Raw genomic sequence first — 23,011 nt, 5'->3', positions numbered from 1 at the left:
ACAAACTGAATGAGTATTGTGCATCTACTTTTACACATGAGGAGTTATTAATGTTTGAAAATGGAAGAAGGTTATCAAATTGTAGGAGGGTGCTTAATGATTTTGTAATAACTGAGAGCAAAGTGGAGCAGAAACTGTTGAAGTTAAACATAAGAAAGGCACCTGGGGTGGATGGGATCTATCCAGTTATATTAAAGGAGGCGGCAAAGCAACTAAGCAAACCCTTAGCCATAATTATGAGAGCATCCTTGGACTCAGGGGGGGGAAGGTTCCCACGGACTGAAGATGTCTAAATGTATCCCCAATTCACAAACGGGGATCAAAGGGTGATACGAGTAATTACAGACCAGTTAGTTTAACTTCTGTTCCGGGTAAAATAATGGAGTCACAGGTTAAAGATGCATTGCAGGATCACCTAGACAAGACTGCAGCAATAATTCAGACATAGCATGGGTTTATTAAGGGAAAGTCTTGTCTGACAAATTTGATAGGATATTATGATGTGGTTACAAAGGAACTGGATGTAAAAAATAATTTTGATATCATATATTCGGATTTCAGGAAAGCTTTTGACACTGTTGCGCATGGAAGACTATTGTACAAATTGGAGCAGAATGGTATTAAGGGTAAGTTGCTACAATAGATAAAAGGATGGTTGAGTGGGAGAAGACAGAGGGTGGTAATCAATGGGTGCTGCTCTTCGTGGACTAATGTTATTAGTGGAGTCCCACAGGGTTCGGTGTTAGGTCCTCTGTTGCTTTGTATATTTATCAATGATATTGATGATATATCAGGCTTAGTGTCGAAGTTTGCAGATGACATAAAGGTTGGCAGGTTGTTAATGACAATAATGGCAGTATGCTACTGCAACAGGATCTAGATAATTTGGGCAGATGGGCTAAGAAGTGGCAACTGAAGTTTAACCTTGACAAATGCAAAGTACTGCATATGGGTAGAAGTAACCCCAGAGAAACGTACCAACTGTGTGGTACGTTAACAAGGTGGTAGAAAATGAAAAAGACCTGGGAGTAATTGTGCAGGCAGATATGAAGTTTTCTGAGCAATTCAGACAGGCTGCCAGGGCAGGTCATGGGGTTTTGTCAATGATATATAGGAATTTTGCTAGCAGGGAAAAGGAGGTGATTGTCCTTCTGTATAAGGCAATGGCCAGGCCACGCCATTACAGGTCTGGAGGCCTCATTTTAGGAAGGATGTAATTTGCTTCAGCATGTACAGAGAAAGGCAACAAGATTGGTGAGGGGAATGAAGGGATCCTCTTACTAAGAGAGGTTTAAGTTCTGCAAATTGCGGTGGCTGGAGATTAGGCACCTGTGCGGTGATCTGATTGAGGTGTATAAGGCCTTGAATGGGTTGAGCAAGCTGAATTCTAATGGGATCCTTCCACTTGTTCAGAGTACGAACCTAAGGGGGCATAAATTCAAATTAAGAAAAGACAGATGTAGAATAGATGTGCGGAAATTTGCCTTTAGCCAGCGGGTGGTTACTTGCTGGAACAAACTTCCATCTGTCGTTGTGGAAGTTGATAAGTTAAATAAATTTAAGGAGGAACTGGACAGGCATTTGGAGGGTTGGTGTGATTTATTTTTATTTTTTTTTATTTTGGCTGATGCTGCATAAGCTCATACACTTGCTTTCTTGCATAACATGCCACTACTACTACTTGTGGATTTATTGGATGACTGTATTCTAACAAGTGCTAGAGAAGTAACAAGAGGAAGCAATACTCTTGATCTAGTTATCTGCAGTGATTCTTCATGCATTAAGAATTTTTTGTAGGTATATTCAAAATATACCTACAAAATATACTTTCTATCACTAAGGAGAAAAATATTTTGAACCAGAGCTTTCAAACAAAGTGATAACATGCTATTTATGAGCTTTTGTGCGGGGAAAACGCTGTTATTAGGTTGGATGTAATTTTTCAACATTTCCATTCTTTTTAGTGAATCCCCGGATTTTATTTTGTTGGGAAATCCTGTTAGGTTCTTTGCTATCGAACTTGTGCTTGTTTGAGACCATAAAAAACTGAGACTTCAAAGCGTGCAGTTCGTGACTTTCAAGGTTTTCTAAGATTATTTTGGTTTTTATTTGATTGTTTATAAATTTTTCCAGATATGTATTACTAAGCTTTGTTCTTAAGAACCATATTGAAATAATTTCTTTGTTGTGAATTAAATTCCAGCCCTAAATTATGCATAAAGAAAGTAAAAAAGCACCACTCAAAAGAAACTACTTCTCTAGAGTCCAAGATACAAATTTTGGATCATCTTAAAAAAGGGGAAAGGTATCATATGTTGCAAAATATTTAAATTTAAATGAAGCAACAATTCGCACCATAAAGAAAAATGAACGAAAATTAGAACTGCTGTTGCTGTAGGATCTTTCATTTCCACAAATACGACAGCTTGTTCCCCGAGTGCCAATAATTGAGAAAATGGAAAAGCATTCAGTATTTGGATTGACGACAGCAGTAAAAAATGGATCCCATTAGATGGAAATGTAATTAAACAAAAGGCACTAAAAATTTATAACCATTTAAAAGAAAATGGAGATTCTTCTGTTAACTGAGTTTTTTGCCAAGGTTGGTTTGAGCAATTAAAGCCATTTCTCATTACATAACATAAGAATTCAAGGGGTAAGTGCATCGGTTGATAAAGCTGCACTAAGGAATTTGAAAATAATCGAAGAGCACTAATACACACTACATCAAGTTTTCAATGCTGATGAGACAGGTATTTAGTGGGAAAAAATGCCCAACAGAACATTTATTTCAAATAAGAGAAAACCACACCAGGTTTTAATGCATCAAAGGATTGCGTAATGTTACTTATGTGCAGTAATGCATCAGGAGATTACATGATAAAACCTATGCTAGTTTATAGATCCTCTAATCCTTGTGCAATGAAAGGTGTAAATAAAAACATGTTACCAGTATATTGGAAAGCAAATAAAAAAACTTGGGTAACTGCCGATTTATTTAAAGAATGGTTTCTAACTTGTTTTGTGCCAGCTGTGGAAAACTATTTAGAGCTGAAAAATCTAGATTTCAAAGTTTTATTACTATTGGATAACGTGCCAGGCCATCCAAATGTTGAAGTAATGGTCCTACAACCCAATACAACTTCTTTATTTCAGCCATTAGATTAAGGCATTATATCTAACTTTAAAATTCATTACATCAGAAAATCATTACAATGGATTTTGGAAAAAACTGATTCTGAATCTATCGAATTGATGGAGACATGGAAACATTTTTCAATTGTGGACTGTATCAGAATCATAGCTGTATCACTCAAAGAAGTAAAACTGACAACATTAAATGCATGTTAGAAAAATGTATGACCAGAGTCAGTTCATTTAAGAAATATGGTTGTGTACTGGCAGAACACAGAACTTGTTAAGTTGGTAGGATGGGTAGATTTTGATGATATGACTACTGAAGACATTCAAGAATTACTGTTAGAAAAAGAGGCTGGTGAAGCAGATTTGGTAGAAATGGCATTAGAGGTAAACCAAATCAATTCAGAGGATGATAGTGCATATGAAAATTCTGAAGTTCCAATTTTACACTAAAAAAGCATACGGGAAGGCATAAAATTAGCCGGGCAATTAGTCTTATTTTCTGAATACAGATCCTTTGACTGAAAGGAGCAAAAAGTTCAAAAGGAAGCTTCAAGAATGCTTAACTTGATACCACGATATTTACAAAGACCTATCAAGCAAAAGCAAACAAACCTAGATTACTGATTTTTTTAAAGAAAGCAGAAGATACATGAAATGTAGATGCTACAGAAGAAAGTTCAGAAGGTGAAGATATTCTGCAACAGAGAACACTCTCATTTGATTGTGCTTAGCAGTGATGAAGAGGAAGAAAATTAATTGAACGTACCATTATCTGACATATATGTATACTGTTTGTAAGACTTTTGTTCAGTTATTACTATTTTTAATAAAAATTTCCAATAATTATATATAAAATAAAGGTGTATGTTTGTTAGCTTTTGGAATGTAACTCCCCCTTTTGTACTGGTTCTTAGTACCGTATAACATGGTTTCACACTACAAAAGATTTTATAGGAAGCTAACTACTGTGTTACATGAGGGTTACCTGTCTTTTTTTAAATAAAAAAATGTAAAAGGTGCTATTATTGAAAAACTTACTTGTTCAGCAGGAGAGGTTCGAAGTGTAGAACCATCAGTAGCAGCAGTACTGCCTTCATCATCACTTGCTCCAGCAGATGCTGTGGTATCTGAATAGTGTCCACCTTCAAGCGAAGACGCATGCTGGGATCCTTGAGAACTAATTGATAAACCTTGCAAACCAAGCCCACCTGATCGTCCAGTCTGATCCTAAAATTAAAAGATGATAACAATGGAGTAAAATAAAGAAAGATTTCATTCTTTTTTCAGTTATATTGTCTTAAAAACAAACAAGTTGGGCGGATTTGGGAATGCAAAGTCCATTCACAAAGCAAATAGTGAAGGGGAAGAGTGTGGCACATGTAAGCAATTTTTTTAACGATAATATAAAAGGAACAATAAAGATTTTAAGTTCCTTTTTATATAACAATACGGCCCCCCCCACATGCACATTGCAGCCAAGAGTCTACATCTTCACTGTAATTGCTTATGGAAGACTCCATATTCATATTTTCCACTTTTAGAAATCTGAATCTGGAAAACTAATTCTAGCCAGACAACAATGGAATGGCATTCTGAAACATTTCTTCAACATTAATAATAATAAGTAATTAATGCATGCCAATAGGATTCAATATGAAAATTACTCATTATGAAATGCAATAACCCATTTTTAAAAATTATTTTCTGTGTGGAAAAGCTCAGAAAAAAATGCTCGGTCCAGTTTCAAACAGGTATTGAAAGGTCAATTAAGAAGCGATATCTGTTTTTAGTTTGAAAAGTATGATTAGTTTATAAATGAAAAATATTTGTCAAAAATAAATAAAGACAAGATATAAAGTACCTGAAGACTTAGAGCTATTGCTAGTTCAACCATAGTTTCATCATCAGCATCTGGTGGTATATCTAGTAATGGAAATCCTGCCTGTCCAGAAATTAGTGCTTCTAAATTTGCTGCCCCACCACCAGCACCTTCAGCTGGCAAAAGAACAACTGAATCCAAACCATCTGCTATTTCAAAGTGATCTGCTTCTTGATGGCTATCTTGGCTTTCTGTAGAGCTCTGTGCAATTGGCTGAGTGGATATTACTGAATGAACTGCTGCCTGAGGCTGAGGTACACTTCTTGTTTCACTACCTTCTGTTTCATGAGTCTCTCCTAAATGAAATTAAGATACTTGATATATAGGTTTATTTTATTTAATTTTTATTACTTTTTTCAATTATGTAAGAGAAAGTATTCACTTTTGACAAAAACGTATCACTTCATAAGATATAACTTAAATTTGGTATCAAGAATAATAGATGCAGGCTGTTGTGTTATATCAAATGGCATCTTCCAACTGAGAAGGCTAGTATACTGATATGTATGTGATTAGTGATAGCAATGTACTTGTTTACTGATGCCTAGTATAACCAATTGAAATAAACATTTTAACTGCTGAAGGCACTGTGTGCACATGTCAACTTGTAAAAGCTACATGAGTTGCAAATAATACATACAGCATATACTTGTTAATTTGATAATGAGCTATTCAAAATTCAATGTATTTTGAAGTTGTTTCCATCCCCTGACTAATAATATAGATTTTATATGCATTTTTGTACAAATAATTGAATATACCCTAAATATGCTAAGAGAAAGAAAAAATTACAGGAAAAAGACCTTATTGGTATTAAGTATACAAGAACTATATGAAATTTAGTAATCACCTAAATTTCATATAGTTCTTTTTAATAGACCAGAGCATTTACATAAAAACAATGCTCCACAATAAATCATGTGGTCAGTTATTTATGTAAATAGTTTATAAAGTTAGATAAGTATACTATATTGTAGTTATAATTATGATTATGCATTCTTGCTGGAGAAACAAAGGTTATAGTGTAAGGAAAAGTATTACAAGAAAATATGCCAGGACGCACAAATTTGAGCTCGTAGGAACGATAAGTTTTTTGGAAATTTTTACCATCTTTTTGATTTATTAACATATATTAATCTGTGTTTTACAAAGAGTTTAAATAGTCCTAGTCGCGTTTGCTAGCTTATTTTTAAATTTAGCTAGTGATTTTGTAAGTTACAACTTACTATTCGCAATGTTATTATATTGGTGTTTTGGTGTGAATATCGTAGCATGTTGTTGGTATTGGGTTTAACGACACAAGGGCTACTAAAGCCAAACTGTGTCTGTTCATCGTTTATTCACAAGAAGCATATTGTTAGAGATGTTAAATTATATGCTTCTGTACAAGCCAATATGTTTTGGATTCAATAAAAGAGTTCTTCAATATTTGCTTCACTGAGGTGGGTTTTCTCCCAAAAATAGGAAGATACGAGTATGAATGATGAGTGTGTCCAATTCTGAATCTTACCAGTATCGTAGCATGTAACGAGTAGTGCAGTAGAACAGTAAGGTTTTAATTGTGATAAATAATTAGCTTGAAGGTTCTAATCACTTGTTGGGCATAAATCTTTTTGTGTTTAGCTAAGGAATTTTACTTTTTACTATGGATAAAACTAATTTAACGCTATAGTGTAACATATATCTTGAACTTGATAGCATAAGGTATAACATAAAATTTGAGAGTATAACACGTATCACTGCATTTAGGAATCTATTAGCTTAGTGTAGTATTGTCAATTAATCAATTAAATTGCATTTAAATGGAAATTATGCCACGGACTAGAGCAGCAAAACAACAGGCACAAAGTAGCAGGAGTGTTGTGGCTTGGCAGATAACTGAAGGTGACAATTCTCCAACGTATCATAGCCTAACAAAATGTACAACTAAGGAAGATGTCTTTGAGAGTGCTAGGTGCAGGAGATGTGAAGAAATTAGGCGCCAACTCAGCATTCTGACTGGGCGTTTACGAGAGTTTGAAGAGTAGGGTAGATGCTCTCTAAGGAATTAATACTTGGGGCTCATCATGCTATCAGTTGCCCAACTCAACACCAGAGCTCACACCTGAGCAACACAGCAGAAACCTCCAAGGCAGAATGCGCTGGTCCCAAAGGAGGTGATTATTGTCAGGGAAATGGGAAATATGTTGTGCAAGAAGGATAGGTGGAATACGACCAGGGTATGTCTGCCAGGGGAAAAACTAGATAAGGTTGTAGAGCAAATATCATCTTTAAGGACACAAAAGGTGATGATGTTGTGCACATTGGTACTAATGATATTAAGAGTAGAAGATCCGAGGACTCAACAAGAACAGGGCAATGTTGGCAAAAAGTTGCCAGTTAGAACTGAATTTGAAAGTGTTGCAATTCTACCCAGACGTGATAGGAGGGAGTATATGTTGAGAGCCTTGTCAATCAATTTGGCCCTGGAGAGATTGTGCAAGGCTCATGGGGTAGAATTTTTAGAGGAGAGACTGCTTTTACAGGGATGGGATACACTTGAATAGGAGTGAAACAATATTTGCTGATGCTATTGAGGCAGTGATAGGTGGGTTGGAAAACTGCTAGCTTGTGGGGATACACACACTAATAGCTTAACTAGAGCACACACGCAGAGGCAAAAGTGATCCTTGCACTGATACTATTGGTACATGCAGCAGCCTTGAAAGCAAGGTGTCTGACATTTCTGTCCTTGCAGTGGGTCATCATGGAACAAATAAATACATGGGCTATTTTAAGGTAATTAAGAGTATGTACACTAGTGTTAGGAGTATTGTAAATAAATTTGATCAATTTGAAGTATCGATTAAGTCATTAAATGCAGACATTGTAAGAATAGCAGAAACATGTTGTCACTCCGACGTAAGTGATGCTCAATTCAAATATGGGGAGTACAATGTATACAGGTTGGACAGACAGGACAGGAGAGGGAGCGGTTATGCTCTTATTTAAGAAACATATTAATTTAAAGCAGTGCATCTACTTGACATGGGTGATGAGTGTAATGTTGAGTAAGTTTAGTATATACACGTTATATTTTGTATATAAGCATTGGGAAAACAAAATTGAGAGTAGGAGTGTGCTATAGGCCTAATGGCTGTGATGTGTATACCAACAGCTATACAGAGGAATGGAGTCAGCTAACAAAGATTTATTATTATTAGCTATATGGTGCAAGGAAGCCTGAGGCTTATGCTACACAAGCCAAAAAAAAAATTCCCAAGTTACCCTGAGAGAGAGAGAGAGAGAGAGAGAGAGAGAGAGAGAGAGAGAGAGAGAGAGAGAGAGAGAGAGAGAGAGAGAGAGACAAAAGTAGAAGGGAATCACCAAGAAAGAGAAGTATGATGATATCCAGCTGAGAATCCTGGGTGTGCCAAGCCCATACTCAGATTGTATCATAATGGGGGATTTAACTTTCTAGAAGTTGACTGTAATTTGTCGGTTGGAAATTCACACACTAGCAAGAATTCTGTGGATTTCTTAGATGGCTGTTTTCTACAGCAGCATGTTGGAAAGGCAAAAACAGGAAGCAATACTCTTGATCTGGTATCAGCAGTGATTCTTCATTCATTAAGAATCTGCAGTTAAAAGACAAACCGGGTGGCAGTAATCAGTCTTACCAGTAATCAGTGTACTAATGTGGAATTACACATATGACATACCCGATATTCTTCTTGATGAGGTAGAACATGCATTGAAGAAAATGAACAATCAGAAAGCCCCGGGGGAAGATGAAGTTACTGTAGAGTTGTTAACATTGGGAGGAAGAGACATAACACAAAAACTGGCAAGGCTCTTCACAAAGTGCATCAGAAAAGGTGTGATGCCTAAGCAGTGGAATAATGCAATCATAGTTTTGCTGCATAAGAAAGGAGATAAATCAGAAATTGGAAATTATAGACCAATTAGCTTGTTATCCCACATCTACAAGTTGTTCACAAGGGTCATTACTAACAGATTAGAAATAATACTTGATGAGAATCAACCGAAAGAGCAAGCTGGCTTTAGGACAGGATTCTCAACTATGGATCACCTTCACGTAATATTACAGCTAATGGAGAAAGCAAATGAATGTAAAACACCATTATGCCAGGCATTTGTGGATTATGAAAAGGCATTTGACTCCATACAGCATAAGGCAATGTTTTGGGCACTGGAAAGACAAGGCATAGATACCCCACATATTATGATTTTGAAGAAAATATATGAGAATGCTATATCCTTTATTAGACTAGACAAAGACAGTAGGAAATTTAAAATCGAGAAAGGAGTTCGACAAGAAGATAATATCTCTGAAGCTGTTTACTGCTGCCCTTGAGGAAGCTTTCAGAAGATTAGACTGGTCGCAGAAAGGAGTCAATGTGAACGGAGAGTACCTAAAACCATTTATGATTTGCAGATGACATTGTAGTCATAAGCCACGATCCCAAAGAATTAGAGGAAAATCTTAATCAGTTATGCACAGTAGTAAGGATTTTGGACTAAAGATGAATATGGCTAAAACAAAAGTAATGATGAAAAAGTATGTCACAGAAAGGGAAATAATGATTGAAGGAGCAGTAATTGTAAAGGTGGAGTCATATATACTTACCTGGGACAAGTTATTAGCTGTAATAATGATAAATGGACGGAAGTCAAGAGAAGAATAAATTTTGGATGGATAGCATTCAGGAAATATAGTCACATACTGAGGAGCAATATCCCAGTTTGTCTGAAACGTAAACCATAACTTATGGAAGTTAAACTTGGGCACTCACCAAAAGAATGGAAGAGAAGCTGAGAACTACACTGCGAAGAATGGAACAAATTATACTGGGAATCAGACTGTTAGATAAGAAGAGAAACACATGGATTAGGCAGCAAACTCAAGTAAAGGACATTCTTATCAAAACTAAAGAACTAAATGGTCCTGGGCAGGACACATAGCTTGAAGACATGATGACAGATGGACTAAGAAAATAACAAAATGGTACCCAAGAGGAGCTAGAAGAAAACCTGGAAGACAAAGGCGGAGATGGATAGATGAAATTCATGAGTTTGTGGGTAGTAAATGGATGGCCAGGGCTCAAAACAGAAGGAACTGGAAAGTTGCTGGAGAGGCCTTCATCCTACAGTGGATTGAAAATGGCTGATGATGATGAATGTGGAATTTGATTAAAGACATAACTACTGTCAATGGTAAAGGGAAAGGCTTTGACTTTCGTAAGGTTAACTACAGTGGTCTGAGACAGTTTTTAAATTTTGTGCAGTGGGACCAACTGATGATGTTACCAACAGCAAATTCTAAATGGAAAGTATTCAGGGAAGTAATCAAAAAAGCTACTATGCGTTTCATACCAATGAAGAAATACTGTTTGGGAATTGTGAAATGTGCATGGGAGACATATAAATTATCAGGTGATACAGAAGCCTATGGTAGATATAAATTAGTCTGTAATCAAGCCACGCAGGAGGTTAGGTGAGCTAAGGCAGATTATGAGAAGTCTCTGGCAAAGAAAAACAGCAAAGACTTCTAGGCTTATACTAACAGTAGAAGGAAGGAGTTGAATCACATTGGGCAACTTTATGACTATGAGTTAACTGTTCATGACCCTACTCAGGTTGCAGAAAAATTGAATAGGTATTTTGCATCTACATTCACACACGAGGAATTCTTTAGGGAAGGGGATGCTAGAAGTTTATCAAACTCTAATGAGGAGCTAAATGACTTTGTGAAAACTGAAAGGAAAATGGAGAAATTGTTGAAGTGGACATAAAAAAGGCACTTAGGATGGATGGAATCTATCCAGTTATATTAAGGGAGGCAGCAAATGAAGTAAGCAAACCCTTAGCTCATAATTATGACAGCATTCCTGGATTCAGGGGAGGTCCCTATGGACTGGACATGTGGGAATGTATCTTCAATTCATAAAGGGGGATCAAAAGGTGACATGAGTATTTACAGACCTGTTAACTTAACATCTGTTTTCCAGGGAAAATAATGTTATCAATGGTTAAAGAAGTAATGCAGGACCATCTGGACAGTACAATTATACTGCAAGCACAGTATGGATTTTTAAGGAGTGGGCTTTTCCAACCAATCTGATAGGTTACTATGATGCAGTGACCAAGGAACTGGATGCAAAAATTATTTTGACATCAGGAAGGCTTTTTATATCATTGCATATAAAAGACTGTATATACAAACTGGAGCAATTAAGGTAAGCAAGGTAGCATTAAGGGAGAGTTACTGCTATGGATAAAGGGATGGTTAAGTGGAAGAAGACAGAGCATAGTTATCAATGGGCACTGCTCTCTGTGGACTAATGTTATTAGTTGAGTTCTCCAGAGTTCAGTGCTGGGCTCATCGGGATTTTCAATATTTATCAATATATTGATGATGCTATAGCTTAATGTCTAAATTTGCAGATGATACAAAGGTTGGTAGGGTGGTTAACAACAGTCATCAGGGTGAGCTACTGCAATAAGATCTAGGAATATTGGGTTGATGTGCTGAGAAATGGCAGTTGAAGTTTAACATTGACAAATGCAAGGTACCATATGGTAGCAGTAACCCCAGAGCAACTTATCAACTGTGTGGTACTACACTCAGTAGTGGAGAATGAAAGAGACCTGGGGGTGATTGTACAGTCAGACATGAAATTCCCTGAGCAGTGCAGACATGCTGTCAGAACAGCTCACAGGGATAAGGAGGTGATTATCCCTTTGTATAAGGCCATGGTTGGGCTACATCTTGAGTACTGTATACAGGTCAGGAGGCCTCAGTTTAGGAAGGATGTAGAACTGCTGGAACAGGTACAAGAAGGAAAACCAGACTGGTGAAGGAAAGAAAAGGGTGTTCTTACCTAGAAAGGCTTCAGTTCTGCAAATTGAACAACTGATGTGTTTAAAGCCTTGAATGGATTAAGTAAGCTGAATGTTTATGGCATTCTTCCACTTGCTGAGACTACGCACGTGAAAGGGCATAAATTCAAGTTGAGGAAGTAAGATTGTAGAATAGTTGTGTGTTTAGCCAGCGGGTGGTTGTTTGCTGGAACAGGCTTCCATCTGTTGTTACAGAAGTGGATGGGTTGAATAAATTCAAGGAAGGAGTAGACAAATTCTTGGAGGATATGGATAGGTCTTTTTTTTTTGCTATATATGCTTGCTTTCTTGCATCATTTGCCATTACTACTACTACACATGGTGTAAGACGATATATATATAAAATATATAGCAATAGTGTAAAAGTATTAAAAGTAATACTTTTACACTATTGCTACAGAAATCTACCTTCGAAACTTCAACAACAGTCCACCTGGAAAAGACTGATCTCAAAAGGTTATAAAAAGAATGGCCTTGAGTTTTGTAATACCCTTTACAAAAAGGTAAAATTAATAATGCAAATTTTTAAAATTAAGTTGGAAAGCTGAAATACAATTAATTATGAAATTCTGATATAATTTAATTAATCACATAATTTACATAAGTTATTCAGGAATATTGGGTTGACCCAAATAGCCAACAATATCTCTGAATAATCTTTGTATTAATGTGATTACAAATCAGATTAATTAAAATAGTGTACTTTTTTTTTTTTTTTTACTTAATTTGACTTTTCAAATTAAGTAAAAAAAAAAAAACCCTTCTGTTTCTGTAATATCCATTTATACTGGTTTTACAGAAACTGAGGGCTCTACTTTATACTTTCTTGAGATAAAACTTTCACATTTACTGCTAAAAAAAATATGATGGGCATGATCATTGCATTCACATATCATTAATACCTAGTAATGATGCAAGAAAGAGAATGTGAGTCAGCAGGAGCACACTGATCAAGATTCTGACATGTGAGAACTCTCTGCTCGCTGTGAGCATCAGTAAGGAGATGGAGCACAAACCTAGCTGAAATGCATTGCAATCTCATATTGTATTAAAATTAATTGACATATCCCAGAAGTAATACTAATACAATGTTCAACTATTGACAAAGTTGAGAGCAACTTCATGGATAGTAATGTGTTGATGACTTCTAATTAGATCAGGAACGTTGATGACTGAATCACTAGTTTTCAAAGTTAGGATCATCTTCAAACAACATGCAGTTTTTCCAAAAGATGTTTTTAACGTCTGTAGATTTCTTTTGCATTGTTCGCTACTTTGAAATAAAATCTGATGCAAATTAACTACTCAATAAAATTGTTGTTCGTAAAATGCGACAAAATAAAACAACTGCTACTCAATATGTTCTAATTCAGACTAACTTCAGTTAAATGAGTGATGCCGTAAGTTCAAGATACAGTCCCCGAACTATTTTTTATTTATTTTAAAATCATACCTCATTTATTTGTGTGCCTGTTTGTGGCTCTCCATATGGTTTATATGTTAAGGGATTATATGTTAAGAGCCTTGTGGATTAACTCAAGACCTGAAGGAATCTGCAAGGCTTTAGGGGGTAAATTTCTATCAGCATGGCCCACACTTGTAGGTAGAAGGAATTTGTTTTGTAGAGACGGGATACACTTAAACAAAGGTGGTGCAAAAGTTTTTGCCAGTATTATTGAGGATACCTTAAAGGTTCAGGGAAACTGCTAGTTAGGGGGATGTGGGTAATACTGACACGCGTTTATCTGATAATATTGGTCAATGTAACTCTTGCACATACCTTAAGAGTTCTTATCTGTTACCCCAACTGGACGTATTATCTAGATGTTCTGGGGGCAAAGACGTTTCACGTGAGCGGGTAGCTAATATCAGGGAAGAGAGCCTAAAAAACTTCAACGGTTGTGTTAGGGTTGTTAAATATACAAGAACAGTAAATCTTAATTGTTTATACAGTAACGTTAGAAGTGTCGTCAATAAAATGAGCAAATTCGAACTGCTGGTTAAAACAACTAATGCGGACATAATAGGGCTTACAGAGACGTGGTGCCACCTGGAAATTGGGGATGATGAGTTTCAGTACGGCTTGTATAATGTATTTAGGAAGGATAGGTTAGATAGAAGGGGTGGTGGGGTAATGCTTCTTATCAGACGCAGCCTGAGTGCGACGATAGCTTTCCCGGATTCAGACATTTCACATGCTAGTATAGAGTCTGTATGGTGTGAGATAGTTGGAAACAAAGGTATAATGCGAGTAGGAGTAATCTACAGACCAGGTGATTGTGAAGATTATGACAAAAGCCTCTACATGCAAATGGAATGGGCAAGTAAGCGTCAATGCCTTATTATGGGTGATTTCAATTTGCCTCTAACTGATTGGAGTAAATGGGAAGGAAACTTGACATGGGGAACAAAATTTTTAAATCAACTAGATGACTGTTATTTGTATCAACATGTCAGGGAAAGTACTAGAGAAAAGAATATCCTAGACCTCATCATCACACATGAATCAGATGACATAACAGGGCTGACAGTAGAGGAACCAGTAGCAGGAAGTGATCACGGAGTTCTACGGTGGATGATGACGAGAGAGGTAGCAGAAGTAAAAGGCAAAGGAATGGGTTTTAATTTCAAAAAAGGAAATTACGATGCCTTAAGGTACTGCATGGCCTCTATTAACTGGGTAGATATCGCGCAGAGAATGAATACAATTGAACTGTGGTATGCTTTTAAAACATTAATCATAGATGCCTTGAATGCGTATATACCATTAAAAAAATACTCCACGAGAAAGGTTCCAAGTTGGATGAATAGCCACATTACTTGAGCAGAAAAAGGTGGCATGGAAAGGTTACAGAGCAATAAAAAGTACTGAAGCCTATAACAGCTACAAGGTGATGTGTAATAGAGCCACAGAAAAGGTTCAACAGGCAAAGGCAGTTTATGAGAAATCACTAGCAAACAGAGCAAAGAGGGGGGATAAAGAATTCTTCACATATATAAATGCCAAGAAGAGCAGGACAAACCAGATCGGACCTTTACGTAAGGGAAAGGGAATAGTAATAAATACACCAGCTGCCGTTGCAGATGAACTCAACAGTTATTTTGCATCGATATTTACAAATGAAAAGCCTTTTGTGGCAATGGGAAATTGTGGGAGCGAAGTTAAAAAATATGTAATTAATGATATTGAAATTTCGCAAGATTATTTAATGAAAAAACTTTCAAGCCTACAGACCAGTAAGGCTCCTGGAGTTGATGGAACATACCCTATAATCTTAAGAGAGGCGGCAAGCGAGTGCATTGAACCATTGGGGCTAATTATGCGAGCATCACTAGACTCTGGGGAGATTCCCTTGGATTGGAAAAGTGCAAATGTATCTCCCATACATAAGGGTGGCTCTAAAAGTGAAGTTGGAAATTATCGACCTGTCAGTCTGACTTCAGTAGTAGGGAAAATCATGGAGGCAATGATCAAGGGTGGAATTCAGGATCATTTGGATCGAATTGAAATTCTCAAGGTTACTCAGCATGGTTTTGTAAAGGGAAAATCATGTTTAACAAATCTGGTTCGCTATTTCGAAAGGGTCACTCACGAGCTGGATTTAGGGAATAATTTCGACATTGTTTATTTAGATTTCAGCAAAGCTTTTGACTCAGTCCCACATGAGCGGTTGCTTTATAAGCTGGAACAGGTTGGAATCACTGGGAAAATCCTTAGATGGATAGAAGGATGGCTTCAGGGCAGGAGGCAGAGGGTTGTGATAAATGGCTATTCCTCAGATTGGGTTGATGTAAGAAGTGGGGTTCCCAAAGGATCAGTATTAGGACCACTGTTGTTTTTAATTTTCATAAATGACATTGATGAAGGGATAGAGGGCGTGATGTCTAAATTTGCAGATGATGTTAAAATTGGTAGAGTAGTTAATGATCACTGTCAAGCTGAGCTTCTTCAGAGAGACCTAGATAGACTTCAGGAATGGTCAGAAAAATGGCAGCTGTGCTTTAATCCAACAAAGTGTAAGGTATTACACCTGGGAAACAGTAATCCCAAAATAACTTATTCACTTGGTGGAGTTCAACTAAACCCAGTACTGGAGGAAAGGGACTTGGGTGTTACGATACGGTCAGACATGAAATTCTCTGAGCATTGTAAACAGGTTGCAAGGAAGGCCTGTGGTGTCCTATCGATGATCTATCGAACTTTTGCAAGTAGAGATAGGGACGTGATAATCCCATTATATAAGGCTTATGTTAGACCACACTTGGAATACTGTGTTCAGGTATGGAGACCGCACCTAAAGAAAGACATCGAGCTTCTTGAAAGGGTGCAAAGAAGGGTAACTCGCCTGGTGAGATCGGCAAAAGGGCGTCCTTATGAAGAAAGACATTTTATTTTAAAGTGTAACTACACTTTAAAATAAAATGTTTATATTGATTCCACACTTTTTGAATACCTTGTACACAATTACTTTCTACCTGATCTTGGTGAGTATTCCCTTGGAATACTCAGCAGACTTTGAAATGCAATTTTTGTCAGTTATGATATTTCTATGTACTTTTACTCAGTAATAAATAGATGTTGATTTTACTACCTAAAGCTGCATAATTTGATTACCTGGTGTGCTGCAATGTGGAGGAGAAGGAATAAATACTTTTCGACGGCGTAATCGAGGACGAAGTACACGGATTAAAGCTTGTTTAGCAGCAAAACTCACTCTTGTATCTTCAGAAAGCAGTAATTGAACATATAATTTTGCTGCCAATGGGACATTTTCAAGATCACAAGCAGTGAAGGCATGGATAACTTCCACTAAGGCATGAACCTGATAAACAGATACATGGCTATTTCAAGTTCACTAATTTTCATAACAAGATTAACTGTACAATTTATAACTGAATAAAATGTATAAAACAACATGAATAAAATGTATAACTTATATTAATATAAAGCATAACTAATATTCTAAGAAAAAACAATTCTTGTTGATGTTAGTAAAAACACTCTTACACTATGCAAATAATTTTCAGAATTAGTTTAAGTATTTATAAGCCACTACAAGAACTAGATTACACTAAATTTAATAAAAGGTGATATTTCAAGATCCATGCCAGATCTCATCAGTCCTCACTCCACGAAAATAATTTTCTTTAAAAGGACTACGAATATGCTTTTTTTTTTTCTTCTGCAAATGTCCTTATTTTTTTGAAAAAAATTCCACGAAATTATCTGTAAATATCTATTTAGGGAAAAATCCAGTCCTGTAAGTTTTTGATCCAACCTTGTATTATTAACAATTTTAGAGAATACACACAAGAAAAACTTCTGTCACTGAAGCAGAAATGGAAAAACAATTCCAGACAGCAGTTTTGGCTGACCACATGCATTCAAGTCTCACTGACCATTGTTTACTTCAGAGGTCTTGCAATTTGTTTACATATTTGTTCCAGATTTTATGCTGCAAATTGTAGCATTCCTTCTTGTTTTCTTGTAACTTGTTCCAGTTAATTAAATGAGTGCATCTGTTTATTTGATCATAGGGAATTGTTTGGTGGAATCATTATTTTCCTAGAAATAGTATTCAGACCATCAAAACTCTTAAGAGTTTCACAGAAGAACCCATGTGTGACTTGCTTGAGAAGGCTACATGTTCGCTAATATGCATTTGGCTTGAACTGTCAGTTCCAGTAGTCACTATTGTTGTATACTGCACATCTAGCAGAGCTCATTCTCCTTTCAATTCTGCTGGGCTTGGAACCTTTTAATGACAGGTCTCAATAGGATCTGGAACAGTCAACTTATTTTTCACGTTTAAGCTGGATTGGAAGGTTTGACCCTGTGTGTAGAGTGATGGTGGTTATAAGTTGAGTTGTCACAGGTGGCTGCAATATATGCAGAGCAAAATGCTTGCCCTCTCTCACCATGAATGAAACACAAATGAAAGAGAAAAATAGCAATTTCAATTGGATATTACAAAGAATTAACAGGTGCATTAAATGTGTATAATCAGTATTTGCAAACTCACAGCACAGGAGGCTAACTTGACCAATTTTTTAAAATTTAATGGTATTTACACAGCATCAAAATTGAAAAAATTAGAATACAGAAAACATTTACTTAATTCATATCTGTCTTTTAGTCAGAACATTTCTTCCAAACTAATAGTAAGTAACATATATCATATGATACAATGGGAAAATGTTATATAAAACGCAATAAACAGTATTGAAGTTATTTGGTTTGTTTATGTTTCTAAAAGAAAATGTGCATTTTCACTGTGCATTAATGTAAGGAACAATGAATCCATTAAGAAATTCTTTATCTTTCATTAAAGACAGAAAATAAGCTGAATAAAAGAAATAAGTACTTAGTATAAATTTAATTAAAAGAAGAATTAAAATCCTTTATTTTAGTTCTTTATCCAAATGGATGATTAAAATAATTGACTAAAAGTGATAAAAATATAACGGTCTTTAAACTCAATATTATTTATATTTTATTCCCTTGTTATTCACTCTTTAAGCAGATCGGGATTCAAGCCCCAAGTGCTAAATATGGTCGATCTGCCAACCCACACTGGACCAGCGTGGCAGATTATGGTCCATTTCCCCTCATCATGAATCATTGAGGAGGCTTCCATCCTGCAGTGGGTTGATAATGGCTGCAGTTTACCTTCTCTTGTTATTATTACCATTTCAATCTTATATTGTGTATCTATTTTAATTAAAGTAATACTGGTATATGTTCTATTTATTCAACTCATTATTTTCAGATGATAACAGTTTTTAAAGGCCTACACATATGACTAGAGGCCCATTTAATTAGATTAGGAATGAGGAGGGCAGACAAATTTTAGATGCCTTGAGATATTTCAAAATTCCATCCACTCTGCAAACAAAACATTTTTATCAATACTATCTTCAATTTTGGTAATGGCTGCAATCCACATATATTACTAGATAAATAAGCAATACAGACAGTAAACATAATGTTCATAGAATAAACAGAAGATCAGGGGAAAACTTTTTGATACTACCTTTGTATATTTGGAACAGGTAATACAGTGACCATTTAATTTACAAGTGTTTAAATTATGCAAATTTAAAATAACATGCAGCAACCATATTTACAGAAAGCACCACAACAGGCCAGCGCGATAGCCCAGCATTTTCTCATTTTGTTTTGCTGAAGATTGTCTACTGGAAGTGCAGAATTTTTCTCTTTTGTGTTTATTTTTACTTATTTTGTGTTTATTATTACCCTTATGGCTAGTAAGTGTCATCATAGTTCTATTGGAAGTAATGGTAAGCACTACAAATGAGGTGGGAGCATGGCATGCATTAAACATGCTCTAAGTCTCAGTGAGAGCACATTATATACTATTCAAGATAGTGCTGATAAAATTAAAGAAAGTGTTAAGAGTGGTGTGCCCTAAAGAGGTTTTAGGGCTGAAAGCCTCAGACTATAGAAAATTCACTAATCAAACAAGGTAGTGTGTAGCATCATTTTAGTTTGTAGTAAATAACCAAAGTATGTGTGAAATGGCATCATTTTTGTTATATCTCATATTGTGAATGCCTTCACAAGTTGTCCTGATATCGCACTACCTCGAAATAGCAGCACTTTGCCAGTGGAGAAGACTAATGTTACTTATACAAAAAGCAGCAGATACCACCACCTTGTGGGTGGTGGTGGTGGGGGGGGGGGTTGTAGGTACCCTGGTGGGTGGTGGTATCTGCTGCTTTTTGGCCTCTCATTGGTGGGGGGGGTTGTAGGTACCCTGGTGTTACAATAAGTGACAACCCAGTTAGGAAGTAACTGGGTTGTCACTGATACTATCCAGATGGTGCTGTCCGGGCAGTGGCATCAGCTGAGAATAAGTAACAACTAACATTAGTCTTCTCCAATGGCGAAACATTGCTTATTCGAACTAGTGTAATATCAGGGCAATTTGTTGTGAAGGCATTCACAATATGAGATATAACAAAAACAATGCCATTTCACCTACTTTGGTGATTTACTACAAACTAAAATGATGGCATGCACTAACTGGTCCTTGAGGTTGTCAAAGACATTCTCTCAGATATGCCAGACAAGCTGTACTTGCTACCTGGGAGACAAAAACGCTGATGGAACTGATATTCGGGTGACACTCAAGTCAAGTGGACCCAATTTCGGCGAAGTCCGGACGGTCTGTGACAGCCAAATCCTCTGTTGTTGTTATTGTTGTTAGGTTTGTTGGTGCATCAGCAACTGTGGCTATAATGCACTGATTTCTGACTAGTATATCTTTGATGTTGATGCTGATTCTGATAAAAATTTAAACAAGGTGATATTTATCAATTGATTTTAGGAAAATCAAAAACGTCATCCATATCTTGACGATCTTCCAGAATATTACGTAGTGTTAATTGATTGCAATTTTTGAAAAGTAAGGAGAAAGCAGTTTTTCGTTCTCTTAGATATAGCGGGCATTCGATAATGATATGCTTTACAGTGAGTGGACATGAACAGTTACTGCATTGTGGGGCATCTTCCTTTCTTAATAGATAACTGTGAGTGAGGTATGTGTGACCTATGCGCAGTCGCGCTAGTACAGTTTCTTCTTTTCTATTTCCTCTCAGACTGGATCGCCACTGTTTGGGTTCTTTCTTTATTTCAAAAAGTTTATTATTTATTTCTTTTTCCCATATATGTTTCCACTGTTCTTTAGAGGTCTGCTGTATAATGGATTTATAGTCAACATAAGGTGTCCTGAAATTGTAAGAAATAGGATTTGAAGCATTTTTGGCAGCTAAATCTGCCTGTTCATTTCCTGGGATTCCAGAGTGTCCAGGAATCCAACAAAAAATTATGCGGTGACCACGTGCATGAATTGCCATTAACTGAGTCCAGATTTGTTGTACCAGAGGATGACTGTTGGGGCGTTTACTTTGCATACAATTCACGGCACTTAATGAATCGGTATATATTATGGATTGAGTATATGAGGCTTCTTTTATTTTCTCCAGGGCTAGTAAAATACCATACAACTCAGCAGTATAATTACTACATTCTAAGGGAAGCTGTTTCGCGATGATAGCATCCGGCAGGACTACAGCTGTACCAACCTTACTGGCAGTCTTGGATCCATCTGTATATATCTGCATATAACTCCTAAACTGAATTGAGTGGGCCAGATGTAATTGTCTGATGTTAATATCTGGAAGATTATTCTTCCCCCATTTCTGGAAATATCTGTCAACATAGCCAAATCCTCTGCTTACACCTTCACGATGGTGGGACTGTTAGTAATACTGGGTATAACCTCCATGCACAAGAACACAGTGGGTGACCACCCAAGTGTGAACTAATGTAAGCAGGGGTCAAGGTGTGGCACCCACACCACATGGAGGAATGCCGCCACTCTATGTTACCAGGCAGTACTAGGTGGTAGATGACTTTCATCAACCGGTGCAATACCACCACTTTGCTTATTGGAGGCTTGAAGTGGTGGAACCCATGTTTAGTCTCTAGAGCTAAGTTCCGGTCAACCCATCCCCATCTCTTCCATCATGCAGTATGATTGATGACTTTTGAGGTTATAATGAACATCGTGGTGAGATCCATTATTCCTTACATTTCGAGGGTACAGTTCTAAAACGGTGTTCGCAGGCTGGCCGCTAGTTAGTACACTGGACTGAACCTATTGGTAACTCTCAAGGAGGCTTCCGGATCAGCTAGTGTATAATCTTGCTACCTCTACTCTGCCAGATAGTGACTGGAGGGAGTCCGAGTAGTGTGTGTGCAGGGGGCATTGTCGAGGCCACGTTATGTCAAAGATCTGGGTATATTCTTACCATGTGTACGGCATATCCAAAAATTTCATTACTTCATACAGCATGTCCCATCCATTTTTTCTTACTATTGAATACACCATGAATTGTCAAACTAATAGAGCAAGCTTATCTGCGAAAAGATCTAAACCACCCAAACACTTCCTAATTCATTTCACAAATATACGTGGTCTCAATTCTAATCTCAATGATGTCCATTTCCACTTGCAGTCTGCCAAACCTCATGTACTTTTTCTGACAGAATCTCAGTTATCGGTTGATTCAACTACTGCTCATCTCAGATGACAAATTATTCGCTGTATGATTCCTTTCGCCTCAAAGGTGGTACTTGTGCATATGTCTGTTCTGATATTCCCTGTCAGAGACTTGGTAATTTGGAATCTCCACTCTTCGATCTTCTCTGGCTTAAAATCTCTCTACCTCATTGTGTCAAATTCATCTGTTGTCTCTATCGTTCTCCCAACTCCACTAATCACTTGGAGCTCTTTGACTTCCTCTCTTTGCAACTTGACTCTCTCCAGTCCAACTTTCCTAACAGTGAGGTAATTTTCCTTGGTGATTTTAATATTCACAACTCCAGCTGACTTCCGTTTTCTAGACACTGATCCAGCTGGTTGAGATGCTGAGGCTTTTGCAATTACTAATGACCTTGCACAGATTGTTCATTTACCAAAAAAATTCCGGACAATCCTAATCATACAGCCAACACACTTGATATTTTTCTCACAAACAACCCTTCTAAGTACATGGTCGAAGTGAGAGGTCCTTTAGGCACTTCAGATCACAACTTGGTGATTGTCTCTTCTCCAATGGAACCTTTATCTCATGGCTATTCCCAACCTCGTGTTGTTTGGCATTACAAGAATGCAAAATGAGATGACCTCCGAGATTTCTTTTCTTCTTTTCCTTGGTCGGATTACTGTTTCAAAACTTCTGATGCCAACGTTTGCTCAGATCGTGTCAGTGAAATTATTCTTGCAGGAATGGAATCCTTTATCCAAAACCCCACTTTAAAATCTCATTCTTTATCTAAACCTTGGTTTTTCAATAAATGTGCTAAGGCTGTTCAAGAGAAGAACGTTGCATATCATAATTGGCGTGTTTCTAATTCTTCAGCTTCATTTTCTGCCTACACCAAAGCTACACCACTACAATTGTAAAGCAGTTATTAATCAGTCCAAACTAGAGTTTGAACAGGCTAAGATTAGAAAACTTGCTTCTTGCCCTAATGGTAGCTGAGCATCCTGGTCT

The 23,011-nt window shown here is 36.8% G+C and overlaps 1 protein-coding gene across 1 annotated transcript in view; it reads right to left on the bottom strand.

Annotated features, from left to right (window-relative positions):
* poe (E3 ubiquitin-protein ligase-like protein poe) overlaps positions 1-23,011 on the bottom strand; it is an 849,790-nt gene that overhangs the window by 192,062 nt on the left and 634,717 nt on the right. The window contains exons 54-56 of the mRNA XM_090388478.1: positions 16,542-16,749; positions 5,006-5,319; positions 4,183-4,371 (exon numbers count right to left, since the gene is read on the bottom strand). Coding sequence (XP_090244604.1) covers positions 4,183-4,371; positions 5,006-5,319; positions 16,542-16,749 — 711 coding nt within the window. The remainder of the gene's footprint in view (positions 1-4,182; positions 4,372-5,005; positions 5,320-16,541; positions 16,750-23,011) is intronic.

The sequence above is a fragment of the Mastigoproctus giganteus genome, chromosome 14, assembly GCF_048544385.1.
Source record: "Mastigoproctus giganteus isolate SK-2022 chromosome 14, ASM4854438v1, whole genome shotgun sequence".
NCBI lineage: Eukaryota > Metazoa > Arthropoda > Arachnida > Uropygi > Thelyphonidae > Mastigoproctus > Mastigoproctus giganteus.
Note: the sequence above shows the minus strand (reverse complement) of the source record. Positions and strands in the feature narration are given on the sequence as shown.